The sequence below is a fragment of the Myripristis murdjan genome, chromosome 8 (assembly GCF_902150065.1).
Source record: "Myripristis murdjan chromosome 8, fMyrMur1.1, whole genome shotgun sequence".
Classification (NCBI taxonomy): domain Eukaryota; kingdom Metazoa; phylum Chordata; class Actinopteri; order Holocentriformes; family Holocentridae; genus Myripristis; species Myripristis murdjan.
Window position 1 is genome coordinate 34,096,030 of NC_043987.1, and position 10,000 is coordinate 34,106,029.

The window sequence follows — 10,000 nt, forward strand, 5'->3', positions numbered from 1 at the left end:
ATAAGAGTTTTAGTCTTAGTCTGGTCTTAAGTCTTTTAGTCTCAGTCTAGTTTTGGTCGACTAAATATCATAAGAGTTTTAGTCTTAGTCTAGTCTTAAGTCTTTTAGTCTCAGTCTAGTTTTGGTCGACTAAATATCAGAAGAGTTTTAGTCTTAGTCTGGTCTTAAGTCTTTTAGTCTCAGTCTAGTTTTGGTCGACTAAATATCAGAAGAGTTTTAGTCTTAGTCTGGTCTTAAGTCTTTTAGTCTTAGTCTAGTTTTAGTAGACCAAATATTAGCAGATTAAATTTTTCTCCAGAATTTCCAGTCATTGAAGTCTCCATCAGTCTGTTATGGTGTGAAGGTTTGAATATGCAGCACAGACTCAGATTTAATGGCTGTGATGACACGAGCGTGGCTTTGTCACAAAAGATCATCTCACATAAAATAAGCATGAGGCCTGCTCTCCCTGAAAAACAGACACGCTCCCTGAAAAAGAGACGCATTCTCCCTGAATGATGTGCAACGCATGTGACATTCTTTCAAGATGAAGTACAATATTACTGAAATAGATAACCATAATGTAGGTAAACAGCCTGACTGTGGTGAAGAGTCACTCTGACTGGATCTCTTCTTCCTCGTCCCTCCTAACATTTTCCTCTCGTTTTTATTCGTCGACTAAAGTGTCAGTTTTATTTCGTCACAGTCTTCGTCGTCATATCTGACTTTTTATTTCGTTTTTATCTAGCTTTCGTTTGTGAAAAAGGTCCGTTGACGAATATTTTTCGTCTGTGCCCGTCTGCGCCGCAGCCAGCACACAAGCCCACACCGGGCGCCGCAGTGTCGGGAGGCGTTGCTTTAAGTTGTTGTCAGCATGTTAGCGGTTTGGTTCCTTCTACAATAAAATAGCTGTTGTGGCCTTTTAAAATACTATAACACACACACACACACACACACACACACACATATATAAGCCATGGTCATTACCCTCCATCGATGATTTCGTCGACCACCAGAAAAACTCCGTCCATGTTGTCCAGTAAACACCGCCGCTCCACGTTTTTCCTGCACAACAAGTGTTAGCATTAGCCACCGTTAGCACGCCGTGGATGTCACACACAAGGCTTAGCTAGCTCATGAGCCACATCCATGTGAGTTAGCATTAACTCGTGCATCAAGACGACAGAGATTTTAAAAAAAACAACAAAAAAAAAAAAGACGTTAGCATCGTGTCGCTGAGCTGCTGCAAGTTCAGTTTGTAGCAGCGCCACAAAAGTCCTTTTATTTCTTGTAAAAACAATTTAAAAACTGCTAATCTGGCTAATTTGCGTGGTTAAATACATTTTTTTTTAAATTTTATTTTATCGTATTCATTTTATTTTATTTTTCTAGAAAAATCAGACACTCATCTAAAAAAAAATCTAAGTAATTTAAAAACAAAAATAGTTGTGAGGAATAAATTGCTGGAAAGTGCAGACCACTGTCTAAAAAAAATTAAAAATAAAGTAAACAATAAAAAATAGTAATTATAATAAATCATACAAATATTTTTCTTAAATTTTTCTGCTGGAAAGCGCAGACACTCGTCTAAAAAATGTACGTAAATATTTTAAAATAGTTATTAGTAATAAATCAAACAATTATTTTTTTATTTTTATTTTTTGCTTGAAAGCGCAGACGCTCGTCTAAAAAAATGTATGCAAAATAAAAAGTTATTCGCCAAAAAATTACAAACAAATGTTTTTTCTTTTCTTAATAATAAATCAATAATAATTAAAAAACAAAAATAATAAATAATAATATAAAAATTGAGCACTTTTGACTTTTCAGAAGTTGACACAAAACCTCACAGCCTCTCTCTCTCTCACAGACACACACACACACACACACACACACACACACAAACTTTCTCGCTGCATTGCTACTGCATCGGTTTCCATAGCAACCACGTCAGTCGCTATTTGGACCAATACAGATACACTCAACAGTGAGGGATGCTGGTGTGCCACACACACACACACACACACACACACACACACACACATTCCTCTCCTTTGTTAGACATTTTTCCAGCAAAATGAATTTTTCTGTCCATCAAATACGACATCATCAAAGTGTCATCGCTCCCTTCCTGACTGGCCTGGTGGGGGCGCTACAGAGGCGATTTTATCTCTTGCACATGAGAAATTAAAGTTTAAAGTCATAATGTCATAATGCATCTCACTCCTCCATTGGACGGATTTCCTGTTGAAAACAAGAAGTGGGGGCGGGGCATCATGTGGGGGCGGGGCATCACGCGGGGGGGCGGGGCATCACGTGGGGGCGGGATCATTCGAGAATGTAAACCAATAGAATCTCAGCTGGAGAGAGAAGCAGCTCGTGTGATGGGATGGATGGAGGAGTGGGACGGTTTTAATGGCTGATTTTTTTAAAATTCTTATTTCTGTCAGTCTGCAGTTTGTTGTTGCTGTTTTCCAGCAGGCAGACATCATGAGGGTTTGTTTCATGGCGTCTGCACAGTGAGATTAGTTAGGCTCGGCTGTGGGACGTCCTGCCTGAGGAACTGAGGGGAGCAAACGAGAGCTTTCTCACAGCAATCTGGGGTTTCTTAAGCATCTTCAGCCTCTGAGATTAAACTGTTTTTATTACACGACTTGTTTTTAGTTTTTACTGTATTTATTATAGGCTTTATGTTTCCTGTGTTCCTGGTTTTATTATGTTCACTTTTTATGTTCTTATCTTGATGGTGGGCATCTTTTTATATAGATAGATAGAAAGACAGATAGATAGATAGACAGATAGATAGATAGATAGATAGATAGATAGATAGATAGATAGATAGATAGATATTTACCTGAGGATCTGGCTGAGAGAGTCAAACAGGCAGTTCAACACCGACATCAACATCAGCTGGAGAGAGAGAGAGAGAGAGAGAGAGACAGACAGAGAGCGAGAGAGAGACAGGTCATCATACATTTGACTGGCTGTTTGTTCCTCCTCATTATTAGAGACTGAAATGATCAGTGATCAATCAGCTAATCAACAGAAAATTAATTAATGAATCAAGTCAGACGCTCTCTGTTCATATCACTTCATGCACAAAATCATTAATAAAAAATAATTAAAGCAGCATCGATCAAATCAGCTGAGAGTCGGCTGACGTGAGGACCATTTAGACTCAAGTGACAAAAAAAAAAAAAAAAAAAAAAACTGGCGTGATCTTGTCGTCTGCCGGTGGAGCCGACATGGCCCGTCCTCACGTTTCACAAATTCAAAAATTCAAAAATTAGGAAAATTCTATCATGGCAGCAGCATCGGAGAACAAACCACCTGGACCGAGCCTTTTTCGTCAAACCCGCAGAACTTTATTTTGAAATTCTAATGGAGAAAACCTGCTTCTTTCTGTCTCTGAAGCCACTTAAGGGGAAATTTAAGGGGAAATCAGTATTCCAGGGGTTCGGTCAACTCCAGCTGCTGCTTGATCATAGCAAAAATCATAACTGTGTGATTTCTCACTGAATTTGGTGACATCAGGCATTTACTGAACTTAAAAAATGGTAATATGAAATATAAACACTGCTGCCATGATCATTTTACCTCAATTATCCTGTTTTTGTAATTGAAAATGAAATGTTTAATCACCCTGTCCTGACCTGAGCGCTCAGTACAGTGTCACAACACACAACGTCTTAAATCTGTCGTTTCTCAGTTTTTAGTTTTTAGTTTTTAGTTTCCGTTTGAGGGGAAGCGGGTCGAACCTCGTTCTCCTGGGCGCTGCCGACCACGTAGAAGAACAGATCAATACTGCTCTTATAGACGATGGTCATCCCCTCCAGGAACGCAATCTCATCTGCAGACAGACAGAGAGAGAGAGAGAGAGAGACAGGGAGAGAGAGAGACAGGGAGAGAGAGAGAGAGTCAGATCAGAACGAGCTGGGAAAACTCAGAATATTTATTATTTTAGCTCTTCAGTGAAAAACAGACTGCTTTATTCATCAGAGGAAACGTGTGAACGAGGGATGAGGAGGAGGAGGAGGAGGAGAGGAAGGACACTGTCTCCTCCTCAGTCCTGTTTTTCCTCAGATAAGGAAAAAAAGTCCATCCTCCACCGGCTTCCAGGTCAGTTTCACTTGTTTTAGGATTTTTTTTTTTTTATTCGTTAGTAAGAATAAGCGTGTGCATCAGAAAATCTGGAGAAACAAATTGATTAGTGTCAGAAACAAGTGGGATTATCTAATCCTGCTCAGATTTTTTTTTTTTTTTTTAACGTCTGGTCTCAAAAAGAAAACCAGAGTTTAGTCAAGAGTGAACGACAGGAACGAAGACAACTGGGAGGAAAGAGAGAGAGAGAGGTGAGAAAGGGAAGGAGAGGAGAGGAGGGAAAGTGGGGCAGGAAAGGAGGAGGAGGGAGGGAGCGACGGGACGAGGAGCGACAGACAAAGAGAGGGATGGGCGGAGGGGGGGATAGCATGACCGGACGGAGGAAAGAGGAGAGCGGCGGAGGAGAAAAGCAGGAATGAAGGAGGAGCTCCTGACAAAAGGAGGATCCTCGTGGGAGGAGGCCGAGCAGAGTCAGGTGTCAGGCCGGCTTAAAGGCACAGTTCACCCAAAGAAAACCAACAAACTAGCCTGGTCAGCTCGTCAGAAACTAGTTCCCCGACGGCCAAACTCAACCTGCAGATTATTCATTTAATTATTAATTTAACTGACTGATTAAAGTTTTTTTCATTCATTTTTAATCAGGTTGTACACGTCAGTTTGATCCAAAACGACACACACTCTTAAATATAAGTGTGTGTGTGTTCAGACACCTGACAGGAAGCTGACGTAACTCAGCATCACTGATCTGACCTCCACACACACACACACACACACACACACATATATATACATAGGTGTATATATATGTATGTGTGTGTGTATCTATCTATCTATCTATCTATCTATCTATATGTATCTATAAGTATCTCTCTTTCTCTCTCTATATATATACATATACATTGATAGAGGGAGAGAAAGCGAGAGATATAGATGTACACTGCAAAAACACAAAATCTTACCAAGATTATTTGTCTTATTTCAAGTCAAAAATGTCTTATTCCTAGTCAAAATATCTCATTACACTTAAAATAAGACATGATCACCTCAGAAGTAGCTTGTTTTTACACAATTGTCTCTTGTTTCAAGTGAAAATTTGCTTGTTTCATTGGCAAAATTTGTTTCTTGTTTCTAGCTAATTTTCACTTATTTCAAGTGAATTTTCACTTTTTCCACCGGCAAATTTTGCCAATGAAACAAACAAATTTTCACTTGTTTCAAGCAAATTTTCACTTGGAACAAGAGACAATTGTCTAAAAACAAGTTACTTCTGAGGTGATCATGTCTTATTTTAAGTGTAATAAGATATTTTGACTAGAAATAAGACATTTTTGACTTGAAATAAGACAAATAATCTTGGTAAGATTTTGAGTTTTTGCAGTGTATATATATATATATATATATTTTTATCCCCCGTGTGTTTGACAGAACTTCAGTGAATTTGTGTGCCGTCGCTGATCTGACGCTCCTCTGTTGGTTCATCAGAGTCGGAGCAAACAGGTAAAATAAACAGCCGCTCTGAACCGGTTCGTGCGGTTCTTTCCTCTCACATTTTGAAGCCATAAAGCAAAACCCGAAACTGAACTGACACCAAACTGAGAGGAAAAGAGAAATTAAAAATGAAAATCTGGCAGCGAGCGGAGAGTCTCCGGCGTTCGAGCTTCAGCAGCTTCGTTAAACTCAGGTGTGTTTCAGGTGCTGCTGTGGACGGAGCCTGCTCCTGATTGGCCAAACAGTTTTTGACTTTTATGTGCTAGGCCACGCCTCTTCTGACGCTGATTGGTCAATATGTCGAAAACTACATAAGATATCATCGGGCCTTGTGCAGCTTCTGATCAGCTCGTGAGGATCCACCGAGGATCTGGGAGCAAACAGACCTACAGGCTTGGAGGAGACGTCAAAAATGTGTTTTTCAAAAACTTCATTTTGGCAGATCTTATATGTTTTTGAGGCAAATTTTGCAGAGCGAGGATCCATGAACGTCTGTCACTAAGTTTGTGTAAATCGGACTTACGGTGTAGGACTTACAAATTTTTAAAGTTTAAAATTTTGACCTTTAATTATGGGTCGTATTTCTTGGGCAGCACTTCCACACACACACACACACACACACACACACGAGCATGCAGAGCTGTGTGACTCACTGTCGGCTTTGTGCGTCTTGTTGAAGACGTTCCTCTCGAAGTTCTTCTGCTCCTTCATGCTGGGGTACAGCTCCGGGTCGTAGTACTGAACAGAACCGACAGAACCGACAGAACGCGTGAGAAACAAAACTATTTACTTTCATTAAAAGCATCAAAAGCATAACGAAGAAACACCTCATTCAAAGTAAAAGTCCTGCATTCCTTCATGTTCCTTCAGCATAAAAGCACAGCAGTGTTCTCGGTAAAATGTAGTTTATTGTGAAGAACGGCGTAAAGAGAACTACAAACTACTGCTAAACTAGAAGTACTGTTCCTCTGCTGGTATGTGACTGCAGTAGAAGTAGAAGTACTGTTCCTCTGCTGGTATGTGACTGCAGTAGAAGTAGAAGTACTGTTCCTCTGCTGGTATGTGACTGCAGTAGAAGTAGAAGTACTGTTCCTCTGCTGGTATGTGACTGCAGTAGAAGTAGAAGTACTGTTCCTCTGCTGGTATGTGACTGCAGTAGAAGTAGAAGTAGTGTTCCTCTGCTGGTATGTGACTGCAGTAGAAGTAGAAGTACTGTTCCTCTGCTGGTATGTGACTGCAGTAGAAGTAGAAGTACTGTTCCTCTGCTGGTATGTGACTGCAGTAGAAGTAGAAGTAGTGCAGTAAAAATGTCCTGCAGTAAAAGTCCAAAGTGTCTCATGTCAAATGTCCTGGCAGTAAAAGTGACTGAGCTCCTTTTTCCAAACAGTAACTGTGTTAGCTGGGATCTTTTCCATGCAGTTAGAAAAGGAGGAGAGAACACGCTGCACACTGCATGCTTTTAAAGGGGCATTACGCTCAAACTGAAGTGAGGACCCTGGAGACTCAACTGACACATGTGGGATAAGCACATGGTGCAGCTTTAATTGTGAAATTTGGAAAAAGTAACACCAACAGAGTAGAAGCAGGTTCGTCTTCTCATCTTGACTCACTGAGCTTTTATTGTGAAAGGTTCCACAGTCTGTCGCTGATCATGTGTTCTCTGTGATGGATCTGATTTAAAATGCAGTGAAGGACAAAACTCAAGCAGAAATGGACTGAAGGAAAAGTCACATTACTGACTTTAAATAAAATACTCCAGAAAGTACAAGTACAGAAAAAGCTGCTCAGCTGCAGTAACGTTTTCATGTTGCCGCTTTACCTGCCGAAATGCACGTTAGACAAAATGAAATTCAAAATGTCCTGCGGTTCTGTAAGTACTGCAGTTTTTGTATTACCGTTCAATATTGCGCAATTCTGGACAAAGTTACAGACTTTTTTTTTTTTTTTTTAATTTACTATTGCAATTAATGTATAATTTGAGAAATTTGTACAAATGAAATAATTAACTACATAGAGTTAGATAGAAAATAAAAATAAACAAAGACAATGAAATATAAATTAAAATAAAACAATCAAGAGTTCACATACCGTATAAATTTAATTTCTGTATATTTTAATGTATTGCAATTTAAATTATTTTTTAGAAACTTTTTTCATGTAATTTGATTTAAATTACATGGTGATGTATCAACTGAATATGATTTAGATTAAGAACAAAATATTGGCAAAAAAAAGTCACGATTTTGTAACAGAAACGATTTTTTCTCTATTCCAAATAAATATATTTTTTAAAAAAGCACCAACAGTCATCCTCAACATCGTCCACATCGAGGTATTCAGTTGAAAATATTGTGATGTTTGATTTTGTCCCTGATGTCACATATTTCAGATAAAAGGTTTATTAAATGATTTTCCTGTTCAGCACTGAGCTTTTCTCCAACCTTTGACAGAAGTCTGTTTCCATCGTTGTCGAGGATGAAGACGGCTTTCACCGTGTAGAGGGACGGCTCCTGCAGACACACACACAAAACAAAAACAAACATGAAAAATAAAATTAAAAATGAAAATAAATAAACCACCAGTAAAGTTATTTCAGTGCGCTGTGATGAATTTTGATCTGAACTCATGATTCATTCTGAAGGCCTTGTTCAGGGTTTTCACCCTTTGGAGCCGCTGGAAACTGAATTCGGGGATTAATATTCCAAGAAAAAAAACTCTCAGAATTCTGAGAGTAAAGTTGTAAATTAACAAGAAAAAAACTCACAAATTTATGAAAAAAAAGAGAAAATTCTGAGATTATAAAGTCACAAATATAAGAAAAAAATACTCGGTAAAATTGTTTTTCCTTTACTTTTTCTCTGATCAGGAACCAAGAACCAAAAAAAGGAAGGAAAAGAAAAAGAAAAACAATTTTTCTCATGAATGTCATGAGTTTCGTTTCGCAAATTAACGAGAACAAAACTCACAAATTTATGGGAAAGAGTCAGATTTTGTCTCGTCTTCCCGGTCGTAGTGAACGAACGTCCTCGCTCAACAACCACGGCAGCAGATTTACACCATACACACACACACACACACACACACACACATCTGACACCTTCAGGAAAACCCCTGCAGTACTCCACCGTACCCCTAGGGGGAGGGGTGCCCCCGTTTGAGCACCACCGCTGGACTTCCTGGAATGACACTTTGGTTCGTGACTTTCAGGAAACGTGAGGTCGACGTGAGCTCAGCGCCAGAGCACAAATTCATCCAAATCTGATCTGATAACGCCTCTTTCTCCAGACCTGAAGAAGAAATCCTCCACAGACTCACTCACTCACTCGTTCACTCGTTCACCAGAGCGCGGGGCGGCTGGATGGGCCTCGTCCATCCGTCGTCGTCTGCGTTGCGTCTGCAGAGCCGGGCCAAAGTTCTGTTATGCACTGACTCGCTTACATTCACAGTCAGAGTGTATCACAGAACTTCGACCAGGGACCCGCACCATCCACCGTTACCATGGTCACCATGGTCACCGCGGTCACCGTGGTCACCACGGTCACCATGGCAAGCGGCGGGACAAAGACCGTGACTCTAAACCTGAGGCCGAGTCTAGAGATGCACCGATTTTGGCCAATTCTGATGTCCAAGTCTGACCTGCTGATCAGGGATGTACCCGAACGCCAATACGATGTTCAGAAGTCCACAAATAACGCTTCGATCCCGAATAGCTTTTCTGTCCCAAGTTTCTTTACAAGAGATTAAAACAAAACGTAACAAAAAACGTGTTGGTGCTTTGAGCCGATCACATCCATCACGTGATGCTCTGTGGCCCAAAAAGCATTTTTTTCTCAGAGACGATAACAGGAAAAGAAGTGGCTATAAAACGGTGGAGACATTTTTTTTTTGAGTGTCACAGCCCCAAACGCCAAACGACTCGTTTCACCAGCAGAATTTGATCCGTTCAGTCTGATTACGTTTGGAAAGTCTAGAAGAGCCGCACGACTCAATTATTTTATTCTCGTTCTAGTTAGCCGAGAGCTAAAGCGGACGTTAGCCGGTTAGCTTAGCGGAAGTCTCAGCGCGCCCACTTCCGGTTTCTTCCCGAATCCGAATAACGAATCCAAAGTTTTTTTTTTATTAAAAGCCCGAATACAAATAGTGCAATGGCTGTACACCCCTACTGCCGATTCCGATTTTTGTCCGATTCCAGTTTCAATAATTCAGAAATATAATAGAAATATTTTTCAACCTGGATGTCAGGTGGACGAGAGCAGGACGGTAAAATGCGCTTGGTTGGCAACACGACATCACCACAGCAACACATCTACACGCGAGTTTTGTTTCGCCGTCCTGCTGTTCCCTCGGACCGCCGTGCCGTCGTCTGCCGGATCCCGTGTGAACGCAATCGGCTGAACTGATCGATCGGTGGACCTCCGGCCGCGTCCGCAGG

The 10,000-nt window shown here is 40.5% G+C and overlaps 1 protein-coding gene across 2 annotated transcripts in view; it reads right to left on the bottom strand.

The window, feature by feature from the left end:
* copz2 (COPI coat complex subunit zeta 2) overlaps window positions 1-10,000 on the bottom strand; it is a 24,971-nt gene that overhangs the window by 8,253 nt on the left and 6,718 nt on the right. For both annotated transcript variants that reach the window (XM_030057826.1, XM_030057825.1), the window contains exons 2-6: window positions 8,010-8,078; window positions 6,222-6,306; window positions 3,738-3,829; window positions 2,834-2,889; window positions 967-1,044 (exon numbers count right to left, since the gene is read on the bottom strand). In XM_030057826.1, coding sequence (XP_029913686.1) covers window positions 967-1,044; window positions 2,834-2,889; window positions 3,738-3,829; window positions 6,222-6,306; window positions 8,010-8,078 — 380 coding nt within the window. The remainder of the gene's footprint in view (window positions 1-966; window positions 1,045-2,833; window positions 2,890-3,737; window positions 3,830-6,221; window positions 6,307-8,009; window positions 8,079-10,000) is intronic.